Source organism: Pseudophryne corroboree, chromosome 2, assembly GCF_028390025.1.
Source record: "Pseudophryne corroboree isolate aPseCor3 chromosome 2, aPseCor3.hap2, whole genome shotgun sequence".
NCBI lineage: Eukaryota > Metazoa > Chordata > Amphibia > Anura > Myobatrachidae > Pseudophryne > Pseudophryne corroboree.
The window spans coordinates 905,571,810-905,588,648 of NC_086445.1; the positions used below are offsets into that span (position 1 = coordinate 905,571,810).

At 47.3% G+C, this 16,839-nt stretch overlaps 1 protein-coding gene across 1 annotated transcript in view; it reads left to right on the top strand.

Moving 5' to 3' along the window:
- The window catches only part of PRKRIP1 (PRKR interacting protein 1), a 38,898-nt gene that overhangs the window by 18,922 nt on the left and 3,137 nt on the right, over positions 1–16,839 (top strand). Inside the window, exons 4-6 of the mRNA XM_063956064.1 lie at positions 8,591–8,691; positions 10,891–10,976; positions 11,635–11,687. Coding sequence (XP_063812134.1) covers positions 8,591–8,691; positions 10,891–10,976; positions 11,635–11,687 — 240 coding nt within the window. The remainder of the gene's footprint in view (positions 1–8,590; positions 8,692–10,890; positions 10,977–11,634; positions 11,688–16,839) is intronic.

Below are 16,839 nucleotides of genomic sequence, written 5' to 3' on the forward strand. Positions count from 1 at the left end.
GGTGCCCATCCCAAGTGCGGATTGTCTGCAATACTTGTAAATAGTTATTGCTAACTAAAGGGTTATTGTTGAGCCATCTGTTGAGAGGCTCAGTTGTTTTCATACTGTCAAACTGGATATAGTATCACGAGTTGTACGGTGTGATTGGTGTGGCTGGTATGAGTCCTTCCTTATTATGTCAGCTCGTCCGGGCACAGTGTCCTAACTGAGGCTTGGAGGAGGGTCATAGTGGGAGGAGCCAGTGCACACCAGGTGACCTAAAGCTTTCTTTAGTTGTGCCCAGTCTCCTGCGGAGCCGCTATTCCCCATGGTCCTTTCGGAGTTCCCAGCATCCACTACGGACTACGAGAAATAGATTTACCGGTGAGTAAAATCTTATTTTCTTGCTTTAGACAACTATAAATGATGGGTTTATACATGCCTTCCTGAAACTAGTACTACAACAGTATATAGGCGATTTTCTGCTTTATGTATTTGCTTATTGCTGACAGCATTCTTTTTAACTAACAGGCAGAGTTGTATTTGTGACATGCTCATTTTTTACTAGAGAGCACTGGGAGGAACATTCACATTACAGCAGCAAACTGGAGTGCTACAGAGCAAGCAGTATAAACGGTCTGGTTATCTCGCATGCATTACTCATCAGAAACCTCTAAATGGTTTACGCACATCTCCGATGTTTGTGGGACTGCGCATTTGCAGAACAAGTCCTGTGAAATCGCACATAGTGCTCACAAAGCGCAACACGATTGACATGCTGTTTGGGGGTAGGTTGGCACTGCCTGTATTTCCAGAAAATGGTTGCATGTTTGCTCTGTTTTCTGAGAGTGGCGAGGCCAGTGTCTGCACCTTCCGACGCAGATTTACTGGATTTGCAAGTGGACAGGAGGTGGTGATTGGTGCTGCCACAGTGGTGATCTGATGCTATGTCTTCAGATGCAGAACTGAAATCTGAGATGCTGGCAGAAGGTAGACACCTCCAGCGGGCAACAGAATTTTTTTGCACAGCAGCTGCATCCTAATTCAGACCTGACCGCAGCAGCAAATTTGTTAGCAGTTGGGCAAAACCATGTGCACTGCAGGGGAGGCAGATATAACATGTGCAGAGAGAGTTAGATTTGGGTGTGGTGTGTTCAAACTGAAATCTAAATTGCAGTGTAAAAATAAAGCAGCCAGTATTTACCCTGCACAGAAACAAAATAACCCACCCAAATCTAACTCTCTCTGCACGTTATATCTGCCCCCCCTGCAGTGCACATGGTTTTGCCCAACTGCTAACAAATTTGCTGCTGCGATCAACTCTGAATTACCCCCATAGTTGCTGTGCAAAACCTTCCCTCTCTGAATCAGGCCCTGTTGACACTGTATACATGTATTGCTAACAATACAAGAACATATGGAATTAATACTTCCACAAACTAACGTGGGTTGGTGAAACACACAGCGGACAAGTAACCTCATTAGTAAAATTAGTATAAAATACCAAGTCCAGGGGTGAGAAAGCCAGACTCTTGTCCGCATATGAAATACCACTTTCAGATAGCATGCTGGGAATTTGCTGGGTCTAGCAAGTCTGCAAATTCTCGTGTCTCAGCCCCGACCCTGATAAAGAGTTGGGGACCGGGTAGTTTGCTCTCACACTAACTTGCTGCACATTCATGTGCAATTAGGGAGGCCAATCTCTGGATCGGCGGGATCCCAGAATTTAGGCCCAAAAACAGCCGCAATTCAATCCTGGGATTGGCAGCTAAAATCCCGGGGATTGAGGGATCAGACGGCCCCTAGTTTCTTTTAAGCCGGGCGGCGTTGAGGCTCCCCAGGACGCTCAGACGCTTCCTGGCTCCCCGTGCAGCGTCACATGCAGTCACAGGTCATGCTGCACCATCCACCGTCACCGCTGAGAGCCTCCAAGAGAAGACACAATGTTTCCCACCCGCCCGCCCCCGATACTTGGGATTGAAAAAATGGCCCGGGATTGGCCTCTTTATGTGAAATAGCCTTGGCTTCTGGTGTGAAAGGGGTAATACACATTAGTTCTGGGTACACACTGGAGCGATGTTGCGCCAAAATGCCGTTTTTGAACCGACATATCGCTTACATCGCTCAGTATGTACACAGGACTGCGTGCTAATGCGGTCGCAAGCAACAGACGCTTGGTTTGATGTTCTGCACATTAAACCTAGCATCCGTCACTAGCGTCCTTGTTTATGCTAATGGAAGATGGAACATTGTCGTTCCATCCTTTGTTAACATTGTGCCAGTGTGTACTGGCAATCCCTACTGAGGGGCATTCGGACAGATGTCAAAAGGTATGAAACCCTGAACACTTTCATTGAAGTTTGGGAACCTGGCTTCAAAAAGATTGTGCATCACTATACTGATCAGTTTCCTGTTATATAAGAGACTACAGCTAATATTCAGCTAATGCGTTTTGGAAGATAATAGTCTGAACCGTCATATTTCTCCCTACTAACTATCCAGACCTTCAAAACCTCTGAGGATTTTTTTGATTGTTTTACATATATTTTTACTTTGCTTTAACCGTTTTGCTGCCCAATGTGCGGATAAGTTTAAATGTTGTTCTTCAACCACAAAGAATGTTAACAATTTAAAAACCGAGTTGGTCCCTCCTTCTTTGTAGTATGATCGTAGTATCTTGGAATATTACATCCATACATTGGGCTGCTAAATTGTAAGTGGAAAAATAAGAATTTACTCACCGGTAATTCTATTTCTCGTAGTCCGTAGTGGATGCTGGGGACTCCGTAAGGACCATGGGGAATAGACGGGCTCCGCAGGAGACTGGGCACTCTTAAAGAAAGATTCAGGACTATCTGGTGTGCACTGGCTCCTCCCCCTATGACCCTCCTCCAAGCCTCAGTTAGGAACTGTGCCCGGAAGAGCGTACACAATAAGGAAGGATTTTTGAATCCCGGGTAAGACTCATACCAGCCACACCAATCACACCATATAACTCGTGATAGGAACCCCGGTTAACAGTATGATAACAATGGAGCCTCTGAACCGATGGCTCGCAGTAACAACCCGATTATAGTAACAATAACTATTTACAAGTATTGCAGACAATCCGCACTTGGGATGGGCGCCCAGCATCCACTACGGACTACGAGAAATAGAATTACCGGTGAGTAAATTCTTATTTTCTCTGACGTCCTAGTGGATGCTGGGGACTCCGTAAGGACCATGGGGATTATACCAAAGCTCCCAAACGGGCGGGAGAGTGCGGATGACTCTGCAGCACCGAATGAGAGAACTCAAGGTCCTCCTCAGCCAGGGTATCAAATTTGTAGAATTTTGCAAACGTGTTTACCCCTGACCAAGTAGCAGCTCGGCAAAGTTGTAAAGCCGAGACCCCTCGGGCAGCCGCCCAAGATGAGCCCACCTTCCTTGTGGAATGGGCTTTCACTGATTTAGGCTGCGGTAATCCCACCGCAGAATGCGCCAGCTGAATAGTGCTACAAATCCAGCGCGCGATAGACTGCTTAGAAGCAGGAGCACCCAGCTTGTTGGGTGCATACAGGATAAACAGCGAGTCAGTCTTCCTGACTCCAGCCGTCCTGGAAACATACATTTTCAGGGCCCTGACTACGTCCAGTAACTTGGAATCCTCCAAGTCCCTGGTAGCCGCAGGCACCACAATAGGTTGGTTCAAGTGAAAAGCTGAGACCACCTTCGGGAGAAACTGAGGACGAGTCCTCAACTCTGCCCTATCCATATGGAAAATCAGATAAGGACTTTTACAAGACAAAGCCGCCAATTCTGATACTCGCCTGGCCGAAGCCAGGGCCAACAACATGACCACTTTCCACGTGAGATATTTCAAATCCACAGTCTTAAGTGGCTCGAACCAATGTGATTTCAGGTATTCCAAAACCACATTGAGATCCCAAGGTGCCACTGGGGCCACAAAAGGAGGCTGAATATGCAGAACTCCTTTGACAAACGTCTGAACTTCAGGCAGTGAAGCCAGTTCTTTTTGGAAGAAAATCGACAGAGCCGAAATCTGGACCTTAATGGACCCCAATTTGAGGCCCAACGTCACCCCTGCTTGCAGGAAATGCAGGAATCGACCCAGCTGAAATTCTTCCGCCAGGGCCTTCTTGGCCTCACACCACGCAACATATTTTCGCCAAATGCGGTGATAATGTTTTGCGGTGACATCCTTCCTGGCTTTGATCAGGGTAGGGATGACTTCCTCCGGAATGCCCTTTTCCTTTAGGATCCGGTGTTCAACCGCCATGCCGTCAAATGTAGCCGCGGTAAGTCTTGGAACAGACAGGGTCCCTGCTACAGCAGGTCTTGTCTGAGCGGCAGAGGCCAAGGGTCCTCTGCAAGCATCTCTTGAAGTTCCGGGTACCAAGCTCTTCTTGGCCAATCCGGAACCACGAGTATAGTTTTCACTCCTCGCTTTCTTATTATTCTCAGTACCTTGGGAATGAGAGGCAGAGGAGGAAACACATAAACCGAATGGTACACCCACGGTGTCACTAGAGCGTCCACAGCGATCGCCTGAGGGCCCCTTGACCTGGCGCAATATCTTTTCAACTTTTTGTTGAGGCGGGACGCCATCATGTCCACCTGTGGTCTTTCCCAACGGTCTACCAGCATTTGGAAGACTTCTGGATGAAGTCCCCATTCTCCCGGGTGGAGGTCGTGCCTGCTGAGGAAGTCTGCTTCCCAGTTGTCCACTCCCGGAATGAACACTGCTGTCAGTGCCAACACATGATTCTCTGCCCATCGGAGAATCCTTGTGGCTTCTGCCATCGCCATCCTGCTTCTTGTGCCGCCCTGTCTGTTTACATGGGCGACCGCCGTGATGTTGTCTGATTGGATCAGTACCGGCTGGTTCTGAAGCAGGGGCCTTGCTTGGCTTAGGGCATTGTAAATGGCCCTTAGCTCCAGAATATTTATGTGAAGCGAAATCTCCCGATTTGACCACAGTCCTTGGAAATTTCTTCCCTGTGTGACTGCACCCAGCCCCGAAGGCTGGCATCCGTGGTCACCAGGACCCAGTCCTGTATTCCGAATCTGCGGCCCTCTAGTAGATGAGCCCTCTGCAGCCACAACAGCATCGACACCCTGGTCCTTGCCGACAGGGTTATCCGCTGTTGCATCTGGAGATGGGACCCGGACCATTTGTCCAACAGGTCCCACTGGAACGTCCTTGCGTGGAACCTTCCGAATGGGATTGCTTCGTACGAAGCTACCATTTTTCCCAGGACTCGTGTGCATTGATGTACCAACACCTGTCCTGGTTTTAGGATGTCTCTGACTAGAGATGACAACTCCTCGGCTTTTTCCACTGGAAGAAACACTCTTTTCTGGTCTGTGTCCAGAATCATTCCCAGGAACAGAAGACGTGTCGTCAGGACCAGCTGTGACTTTGGAATATTGAGAATCCAGCCGTGCTGTTGTAGCACTTCCCGAGAAAGTGCTACCCCCACTACCAACTGTTCTCTGGACCTCGCCTTTATCAGGAGATCGTCCAAGTATGGGATAATTAAAACTCCCTTCTTGCGAAGGAGTATCATAATTTCGGCCATTACCTTGGTAAAGACCCTCGGTGCCGTGGATAACCCAAACGGCAGCGTCTGGAACTGATAGTGACAGTCCTGTACCACAAATTTGAGGTACTCCTGGTGCGGAGGGTAAATAGGGACATGCAGGTACGCATCCTTGATGTCCAGGGAGACCATGTAATCCCCCTCGTCCAGGCTCGCAATAACCGCCCTGAGCGATTCCATCTTGAACTTGAACCTTTTGATATAAGTGTTCAAGGCTTTTAAATTTAAGATGGGTCTCACCGAACCGTCCGGTTTCGGTACCACAAACATTGTGGAATAGTAACCCTTTCCCTGTTGAAGGAGGGGTACCTTGACAATCACTTGCTGTGAATATAGTTTTTGAATAGCCACCAACACTGCCTCCCTGGCAGAGGAAGTTGCCGGTAAGGCAGATTTTAGGAAACGGCAGGGGGGAGACGTCTCGAATTCCAGCCTGTACCCCTGAGACACTACTTGAAGGACCCAGGGATCCACCTGTGAGAGAGCCCACTGTGTGCTGAAATTCCTGAGACGGGCCCCCACCGTACCCGGGTCCGCCTGAGCAGCCCCAGCGTCATGCTGTGGACTTACCGGACGCAGGGGAGGACTTCTGCTCTTGGGAACTAGCTGTGTGCTGCAGCTTTTTCCCCCTACCTCTGCCCCTCGGCAGAAAGGATGAGCCTCTAGCCCTCTTATTTTTCTGGGGCCGAAAGGACTGTACCTGATAATACGGTGCTTTCTTTTGCTGTGGGGTAGCCTGTGGCAAAAAGGTCGATTTCCCAGCAGTAGCTGTGGAAACGAGGTCTGACAGACCATCCCCAAAAAGTTCCATCCCTTTATAGGGCAAAACTTCCATGTGCCGCTTCGAGTCGGCATCGCCTGACCATTGCCGAGTCCTTCTGGCGGCAATGGACATAGCGCTTATTTTTGATGCCAGCCGGCAAATATCCCTCTGTGCATCACGCATGTATAAGACGGCGTCTTTTATATGCTCTATCGTCGGCAAAATATTGTCCCTATCCATGGTATCAATGTTATCCGACAGGGAATCTGACCACGCAGCTGCAGCACTGCACATCCAAGCCGATGCAATAGCGGGTCTCAATATAATGCCGGTGTGTGTGTATATAGCTTTAAGGGTATGTTCCTGCTTTCTATCAGCAGGTTCCTTTAGGGCGGCCGTAGACAATAGTGCCACCTTTTTTGATAAGCGTGTCAGCGCTTTATCTACCCTAGGGGGTGTTTCCCAACGTGACCTATCCTCTCGCGGGAAAGGGTACGCTGCCAATAACCGTTTAGAAACTATTAATTTCTTATCTGGGGAAGACCACGCTTCCTCACACACCTCATTTAATTCCTCAGATGCAGGAAAAACTACTGGTAGTTTTTTCTCACCAAACATAATACCCTTTTTTGTGGTACCTGGGGTATTATCAGAAATGTGTAATACATTTTTCATTGCCTCAATCATGTAACGGGTGGACCTATTGGAGGGTACACTAGTCTCATCGTCGTCGACACTGGAGTCGGTATCCGTGTCGACATCTGTATCTGTCATCTGAGGTAGCGGGCGTTTTACAGCCCCTGATGACATTTGAGACGCTTGGACAGGCACAAGCTGAGAAGCCGGCTGTCCTATGTCGTCAAACCTTTTATGTAAGGAGCTGACACTGTCACGTAATTCCTTCCATAAGTCCATCCACACAAGTGTCGACCCCGCAGGGGGTGACATCACATTCACAGGCATTTGCTCCGCCTCCACATCATTATCCTCATCATACATGTCGACACAGCAGTACCGACATACAGCACACACACAGGGAATGCTCTGACAGAGGATAGGACCCCACAAAGCCCTTTGGGGAGACAGAGGGAGAGTATGCCAGCACACACCAGAGCGCTATATATCACAGGGATATCACCTTATAAAAGTGTTTTCCCTTATAGCTGCATATATATATATACTGCGCCTAAATTGTGCCCCCCCTCTCTTTTTTACCCTTTCTGTAGTGCAGGACTGCAGGGGAGAGCCAGGGAGCGATCCTTCCAGCGAAGCTGTGAGGGAAAATGGCGCCAGTGTGCTGAGGGAGAAGGGTCCGCCCCTTTTTCGGCGGGCTTTCTCACGCTATTTTAAAACGTCTGGCAGGGGTTAATTTACACCTATATAGCCCCTGGGGCTATATATGGTGTTAGTTTGCCAGCCAAGGTGTATATTATTGCTGCTCAGGGCGCCCCCCCCCCCCAGCGAACTGCACCCATCAGTGACCGAAGTGTGTGGTGTGCATGAGGAGCAATGGCGCACAGCTGCAGTGCTGTGCGCTACCTTGGAGGAAGACAGAAGTCTTCAGCCGCCGATTTTCCGGACCTTCTTGCTTCTGGCTCTGTAAGGGGGACGGCGGCGCGGCTCCGGGAACGGACGACGAGGTCGGGTCCTGTGTTCGATCCCTCTGGAGCTTATGGTGTCCAGTAGCCTAAGAAGCCCAAGCTACCACCAGTTAGGTAGGTTCGCTTCTTCTCCCCTTAGTCCCTCGCTGCAGTGAGCCTGTTGCCAGCAGGTCTCACTGTAAAATAAAAAACCTAAACTATACTTTCTTTCTAGGAGCTCAGGAGAGCCCCTAGTGTGCATCCAGCTCGGCCGGGCATAGAAATCTAACTGAGGCTTGGAGGAGGGTCATAGGGGGAGGAGCCAGTGCACACTAGATAGTCCTGAATCTTTCTTTAGAGTGCCCAGTCTCCTGCGGAGCCCGTCTATTCCCCATGGTCCTTACGGAGTCCCCAGCATCCACTAGGACGTCAGAGAAAAGTCCTGATGCAATCACCTTGGACAAGTTGTGTATTGCATTGAAAAGGACCCGTTCTCCATTGTGTGCTCCCTTTTAGTTTTAGTTTTTTTTCCCCTGTTGAGGTACTCGTTATTGTTAGTAACTATTCATTTGTTTCTGTTGTGGTTTTTATTTAGGTAAAACCTACATTTTATTTTCTAAATGAATAGTTTGACTTAGTTGTATTTACATTTATTTATTCAGGATCCAGTGCTGGGGCTGGCAGTGGCGAGTTTCATGTATATCGACATCTTCGTCGCAGGGAGTATCAAAGACAAGAATTTATGGATGCAATGTCGGAGCATGTAATTGTTTTCATTATACCATACAAATGAATAACTTGATTGATGTAGCATTTAATCTGAATTATTCTTGATGGATGCTCGTTTGTGGGCTTTGTCAGTCAGGAAAGGAATGGCTTGATTTATGAATTATTGACCCTGGCTGAAAGTAGGTAAACATTCAGCCAGGGTCAATAATATTACATACAAAACACACCTGGTTTTGTTTTTTTAAACATTTTATCGCAATACCTCATACAATAGCATTATTAATGCTTTAAATCCAGCAACCGTTGTTGCAGCAGGCACTGTGGCTTTGAAATGCGCCACTTATTAAATGTAGCCCCTAGACTAGGGGTGGGCAAAATACGGCCCGCGGGCCGGATGCGGCCCGCAAACCGATCCTGCCCGGCCCACTGCCTCCCACCAGCGAGCAATGACAAGCGGCCCGACCGGCTGAGCTGCTTGTCATTGCTCTGCACTGCAGTACCTCCAAGCTGCCGGCGGCGCCTCTCTCCCCTGCTGCTGCTGCGTTGTAGCAGCCTCCTCCTCCCGCCTCCAGAGTCCCCAGTGACAACGGCTGTGTTCAGCCGAAAAGGGGGCGGGGCTACACGGGACCTCGGGGGGTGGAGCTACACGGGACAAGAGCCAGACTGCTACAGATCCATCCTTCCTGCCACTGCCAGCCAGATCAGTAAGTTAATGGGAAAAGTGAGAGAAAGAAAGGGTGTGTGTGTGTGTGTGTGTGTGTGAGAAAGTGTGTGTGATAGTGTGCGTATATTTGTGTGTGCGGGCAGTGGCGTCAGACTGTTTTAGGTTTGGGGGAGAGATCTTTAGCTCTCACTGTACCAACCACTCCCGTGTTCTGTCACTGTGTCACCCCCCCCCCCCCCGTGTTCTGTCACTGTGTCACCCCCCCCGTGTTCTGTCACTGTGTCACCCCCCTGTGTTCTGTCACTGTGTCACCCCCCTGTGTTCTGTCACTGTGTCACCCCCCTGTGTTCTGTCACTGTGTCACCCCCCTGTGTTCTGTCACCGTGTCACCCCCGTGTTCTGTCACCGTGTCACCCCCGTGTTCTGTCACTGTGTCACCCCCCCCCCCGTGTTCTGTCACTGTGTCACCCCCCCGTGTTCTGTCACTGTGTCACCCCCCCGTGTTCTGTCACTGTGTCACCCCCCCGTGTTCTGTCACTGTGTCACCCCCCCGTGTTCTGTCACTGTGTCACCCCCCCGTGTTCTGTCACTGTGTCACCCCCCCGTGTTCTGTCACCGTGTCACCCCCGTGTTCTGTCACCGTGTCACCCCCACCGTGTTCTGTCACCGTGTCACCCCCACCGTGTTCTGTCACTGTGTCACCCCCACCGTGTTCTGTCACTGTGTCACCCCCACCGTGTTCTGTCACTGTGTCACCCCCACCCCGTTCTGTCACTGTCATCCCCACCCCGTTCTGTCACTGTGTCACCCCCACCCCGTTCTGTCACCGTGTCACACCCCCCGTGTTCTGTCACCGTGTCACACCTTTCCCCAGGGGCCTTAAGACACTGGATAATTTGCTTGCTGCACAATAATTATCCTAAATAAAATGTTAATGTGTAAAAAGGATCTCTACCTGCCGTAATGTGTGTAAAAGGGGCTCTACCTGGTGTAATGTGTGTAAGTGGCGCTGTGTGGCGCAATTTGAATAATGGAGACTATTGTGCAGCCTAATATGAATCTGTATTATTTTTTGCCCACATCCCTTCCACATGAAGCCACGTCCCTATATTTTTGGCAAGTGGGGGGAGCTGCTATTTTGTATGTGGCCCTCGGATACTGACAGGAAATGTCAAGTGGCCCCTCAGCTGAAATAATTGCCCACCCCTGCCCTAGACTAATCAACATGAGACAAATACATTTCTGAAAAGCAGGAGTGGTGCACGATCTTTACAAACATGAAATTGTGTGTAGTGTATATAATTACAAAAAAAATATTTCATCTTTTGTATGAAGAGGACATGCTACTATCCACTCTTCTGGCTCGGGACTTCTACTGACATGGTTGTATCCCTTTACAATGGGGACCTAGGCACACAATGTAGGGGGGGGGGGGGGTGTATCTAGGCAGCCCAAGGCATATATCTTCATTTTTTTGCTCCTTTACATTTAAAAAAATAAAATTAAAAGAATCAACTTTAAAAAAAAAAAAAGTTGAGTGATTAATCGTATTATTGTATGATATCACAGCAAAAATTAGATGAAGACTTTGAAAGGAAACTAAAGGAAAACCAAATCCAGGCAGAGGAGAGAACAGCAAAGCGCAGACAGAAACGGTAATCATTCTGCATTTTTGCACTTTATTCAGCAATGATAAATTCCAGTTTTCTGGGTTGTAGATATTTGTCCGTTGGATGTCACACCAATGTCACCAGTACGGAATTTGTGCACATTGAAAAATGAAGTAAATAATCTTGCTTGTTGTTTTCTTTTAAAAAGCTGGGGGGCAATCATGTAACACAGAAATCTCTTGCCTTGTATCTGGGGTTAGGTCTCTATGGGGGAGATTTAACTCTGTGATGTTCAGCTGCGCACATGTAGATTCTATATGGTACCCCAGTGTTGCTAATTTTTCAGCTCACCTGTATGGGTTGCAAGGGAAAATTAGCAATGTTATGGCGACACATTTAGGCTATTGTTAGAATTAAATGTCCCCCTATGTATATCTTCGTGTTTATATTTTAGAACATGGAATTATTAAAATAATATAGCAATTGTGGTTTGTCATAAAATATTCCTTGGCATATTACCTTGTCATGTGGCCATACACATTGATGGCAGTACATTTTACTGGTTTGTAACAACTCCAAAAGTGTTGACTCATTGTTTAATTATTGATATTATTTCCTTATATGTCTGGTGCAGGTAGTGGAAACACTTAAGTACGTGGATAACTAGAACTGTTTGGTATAAATAATTTCTGCTTCTTTAAAGGCAAAAATTAAAAGAGAAGAAAAAGGCTAAAAAAGCAAATAAAGAAGAAAAAGGTTTGTACATTATTCTAGAAAATATGTCCATTTTAAATCTTTTTAAAATATAATACTGTGTCATTAAAAACTCCTGCATCTTATATGCCAAAGCTGCTTCCATTCTTCAGTAATTGCCACTTCCAGTGCCTGGTATGATTGGTTTACCTGCATTTCTGCCTGCAGGTAAAAAATCCAGTCAGCATAGTAGTAGTAGCCAATTGCAGAGATGACGTAGATGGTAGTGCCTACTGATTCTAAAGCATTGCATCCGCTGTATGACGGCACAATGTATCGTTACATGCTGCATGTAACAACGCTGCGCTGGCCATGGAATCTTCACTATGGATGTGTGGCACATCCAATGGGACGATTCAATGAATGCTGTACTGGGCATACACATTATACAGTGATCATGCAGATTGGTCAAAAGTGTTTACACTAAAAGAACACCCCAATAGCTCAAGGTTGTAAAGTGAAGAGAGGGCAACTATTCCTTCCTGTGCAAAACTTTGTGGGATGTATAAAAAAAATTACTTGCTCTAAAATTGGCTTGGAGGGATATAGAGTAGGAGGAGCCAGCTACACTTCCTGAAAAAAAATGTGTCATGCTCCAGTTATCCACTTGTCTATACCCCATTATCAATTCCCCAGTGTACCCTGGCTGATGAAGGAAAATGTATGTGTTCTAATGTGTTACAGTATTTATATGCATGTGTGTCTCATAATATGTAGGAGACATAGAACATGGATCAAACCTACTAAAGACTAAGGGGTATAAGCAATTGCGGTCGAATTCCCGAAATTGTCGAAAAACGGGACTTTTTCGCCAAAAAAAAATAAAAAATCGACAATGCAATTCAGTACTTCCCGTCAAAAAAAAACGGACTTTCCAAATTCGACTTTTTGAAATTCGACATTTGTCAAATTCGACATTTCTGCAATGGTACAAATGCGGCAATTCTCCAAAAGTATATTCAGTTGAAGTTTGGAAATTCGACAACAGTGCTTTTAGACAGTAAATTCGTCATTTTCAATCCGCCACACTTTGGTGGCGGAATCTAATAAAAAATTTTAAAAACATGGTTTTTTTGGTGTTTTTTTTATTGGTAACAGCATAGCTATGTATATTAGAAGGGATTAGGTACTTGGTTTGTCTACTTTGGAGGCACAAGTATTATTTATATATTTTTAAATTTTTTTTTTTTTTTTTAAATGGAATGGTAAAAATCAGAAAAAAAATTGCGTGGGGTCCCCCCTCCTAAGCATAACCAGCCTCGGGCTCTTCGAGCCGGTCCTGGTTCTAAAAATCCGGGGGGAAAAATGACAGGGGATCCCCCGTATTTTTAAAACCAGCACCGGGCTCTGCGCCTGGTGCTGGTGCAAAAAATACGGGGGACAAAAAGAGTAGGGATTCCCCGTATTTTTTACACCAGCATCGGGCTCCACTAGCTGGACAGATAATGCCACAGCCGGGGGTCACTTTTATACAGCGCCCTGCGGCCGTGGCATTAAATATCCAACTAGTCACCCCTGGCTGGGGTACCCTGGGGGAGTGGGGACCCCTTCAATCAAGGGGTGTCCCCCCAGCCACCCAAGGGCCAGGGGTGAAGCCCGAGGCTGTCACCCCCATCCAAGGGCTGCGGATGGGGGGCTGATAGCCTTGAGAAAATTGAAAGAATATTGTTTTTTTCCAGTAGTACTACAAGTCCCAGCAAGCCTCCCCTGCAAGCTGGTACTTGGAGAACCACAAGTACCAGCATGCGGGAGAAAAACGGGCCCGCTGGTACCTGTAGTTCTACTGGAAAAAAATACCCAAATAAAAACAGGACATGCACACCGTGATAGTAAAACTTTATTTCACACATGTCGACACATACATACTTACCTATGTTCACACGCCGACCTCTGTCCACTTGTCCAAGTAGAATCCACGTGTACCTGTGAATAAAATTTATACTCACCTGATCCAGTGTCCAGATTATAATCCACGTACTTGGCAAAAAAAAAAACGAACAGCCGGACCAGGCGGACTGAAAGGGGTCCCATGTTTACACATGGGACCCCTTTCCCCGAATGCAGAGACCCCCCCCCGTGACTGCTGTCACAGAAAGGTCTCTTCAGCCAATCAGCGAGTGCAACGTCCTGGCACTTTGCTGATTGGCTATGCGCGTCTGAGCTGTCAGACAGCGCATCGCAAAGCCTCTCCATTATATTCAATGGTGGGAACTTTGCGGTCAGCGGTGAGGTCACCCGCGGTCAGTGGCTGACCGCGGGTAACCCCACCGCTGACGGCAAAGTTCCCACCATTGAAACTAATGGAGGGAGCTGTGCGATGCGGTCTGCCAGCAGACGCGCATACAGCCAATCAGGTGAGTGCCACGAAGTAGCGCTTCCTGATTGGGTGAAGGGACCTTTCTGTTACAGCAGTCACGTGGGGTCCCGGCATTCGGGGAAAGGGGTCCCATGTGTAAACATGGGACCCCTTTCAGTCCGTTTGGTCCGGGTGTTCGTTTTTTTTTTTTTGCCAAGTACGTGGATTATAATTTGGACACTGGATCACGTGAGTATAAATTTATTCACAGGTACACGTGGATACTACTTGGACAAGTGGACAGAGGTCGGCGTGTGAACATAGGTAAGTATGTATGTGTCGACATGTGTGAAATAAAGTTTTACTGTCACGGTGTGCATGTCCTGTTTTTATTTGGGTATTTTTTTCCCAGTAGAACTACAGGTACCAGCGGGCCCGTTTTTCTCCCGCATGCTGGTACTTGTGGTTCTCCAAGTACCAGCTTGCGGGGGATGCTTGCTGGGACTTGTAGTTCTACTGGAAAAAACAATATTCTTTCAATTTTCTCAAGGCTATCAGCCCCCCATCCGCAGCCCTTGGATGGGGGGGGACAGCCTCGGGCTTCACCCCTGGCCCTTGGGTGGCTGGGGGGACGGGACCCCTTGATTGAAGGGGTCCCCACTCCCCCAGGGTACCCCGGCCAGGGGTGACTAGTTGGATATTTAATGCCACGGCCGCAGGACGCTGTATAAAAGTGACCCCCGGCTGTGGCATTATCTGTCCAGCTAGTGGAGCCCGATGCTGGTGTAAAAAATACGGGGGACCCCTACTCTTTGTCCCCCGTATTTTTTGCACCAGCACCAGGCGCAGAGCCCGGTGCTGGTTTTAAAAATACGGGGGATCCCCTGTCATTTTTCCCCCCGGATTTTTAGAACCAGGACTGGCTCGAAGAGCCCGAGGCTGGTTATGCTTTGGAGGGGGGACCCCACGCAATTTTTTTCCCGTTTTTTTAAAAATCGGATCAAAATCCGTCAAATCGGCCGTTTTTCGACAGCGGGAATGTCGAATCCGTTTATTATTGAATATGTTGAATTCTGGCACCCACTTGCCGGAATTCGACGGTCGAATTGTGTCGAATTAAAAAACGGGCAAAAAATTGCCGCGATTCGCCGCTAATTGCATATACCCCACAGAGTGGAGAAGTTGCACACAGACTGCTACATATGGTTTTGTTGAATTTACTTGATACATTCCCTCATAGCCTTATTTATTTTTTTTTTTTTTCAAAAGTTTTTATTGACTGGTGAGTTAACAACAAGACAAAGTGATACCGCATGCATTACATCGCCATTGCATCATATACATTTAAGAACATCAATTATGATTATAATTATACTCCGTGTAAGCCCTAGGTAGTACTAGCGTTGGAACAGTAGAGGAAGAGAATCAATACAAAATTGGAGGAGAACTGGCTGGTATGTGGGAGGGGTATAATGCCTTAAGGTCAAAAAGGGGCTACGGAGTCTAGAGTCTCTAGCAAGTACCACCTAGTGTCTTTGAAACATTTCCGTAGGGCTTCCTTTGTAACCTGGGGGAGGGTCTGGACATAGGGTAGCCAAATATGGAAGTATTTCTCGGTCAATTTGTCTTTCTGTAAAGCAGTATTGGTCCAGTCTAAATGGAATAGATGAGAGATCCTAGGATGTAATAATGAGATGGGGATATGGTCAGTGGAGATCCATTGTGAAAGGATCGTTTTTTTGGTAGCAGCCGCCAGTTTAATTAATAAAATACGTTGTCCCTTGGACAGACCGGTGTTGGGTGAATTCGGGAATATGCCCCAGAATGCCCATGTCTTAGTGACGGTAAATTGTAGTTGTAAGTCGGTCGTGATATAGGATTGGAGTGCCTGCCAAAGTGTACGTACCTTGGGACATGACCACAGACAGTGTACAAGATCCGCTTCTGGAGCAGTGCACTTGAAACAATGAGATGAGGAGGCTGCTCCGATGAGGTGTCGTAGTTTAGGAGTAATATATGCTCTATGTAGAATTTTCTGGTGCATTTCTGAGTATGAAACTGAGCCTAGTGTTTTATCTAAGTAGGTGTTGGCCTCTAGAATCAGCTTCATGGTGAGGTCTGGGAATTCCAGTTTCCATTTTAGGAGGCCTACTGAGCCAGATTCCACATTTAATAGAGTGCGGGAGTGTGTGAATATGAGCGCTGTGGAGAAATTACCATTTGGGGTGTGTCGTAGTGTTTTGTCCAAGGTATGAGTGGTGTCTTGTGTAGATAGTAAAGATGTGACCTTTTGTGCATAGCTACATGCTTGAAGAAAGGGAAAGAGTGGGATTCGTAAGGATGGGAAGCGTGCTATAATTTGGGAGTGTGTAAGTATGGTCAGAGTTTCGGTATGTAGGAAGTGATGAATGTATTTTAGACCTCCATCGTACCAGGTCTGAAATATTGGGGAGGTAGTGTGAGGCTTGAAGTCTGGGTTGCCCCAGAGAGGTAGGAACAGCGATGTATATCGTGATATTTTTAGTCTTGAGCGAATCTGTCGCTAGGCAATACAGGTAGAGGAGATAAGTATGTTGTCTGTCACACAATGTGGTATGGAAGTAGGAGCGGTGTGTAGCAGAGACACTAAGGTCTGGGAGGGGATAAAAGATTGTTCCAGGTGTGTGTTGGCATACACGTCTCGACCACCAATCCAATCTAGAGCGATCCTGTAGTTAGCTGCTAAAGCATATGAGTGAAGGCATGGTAGATTTAGGCCTCCAAGAGAACGAGGTTGGCGTAATTTGAATAGTGAGAATCGAGGGTGTTTGTTTGCCCAAATAAATTTGGACAGTGCTTTGTCTAATTGAGCTAACATGT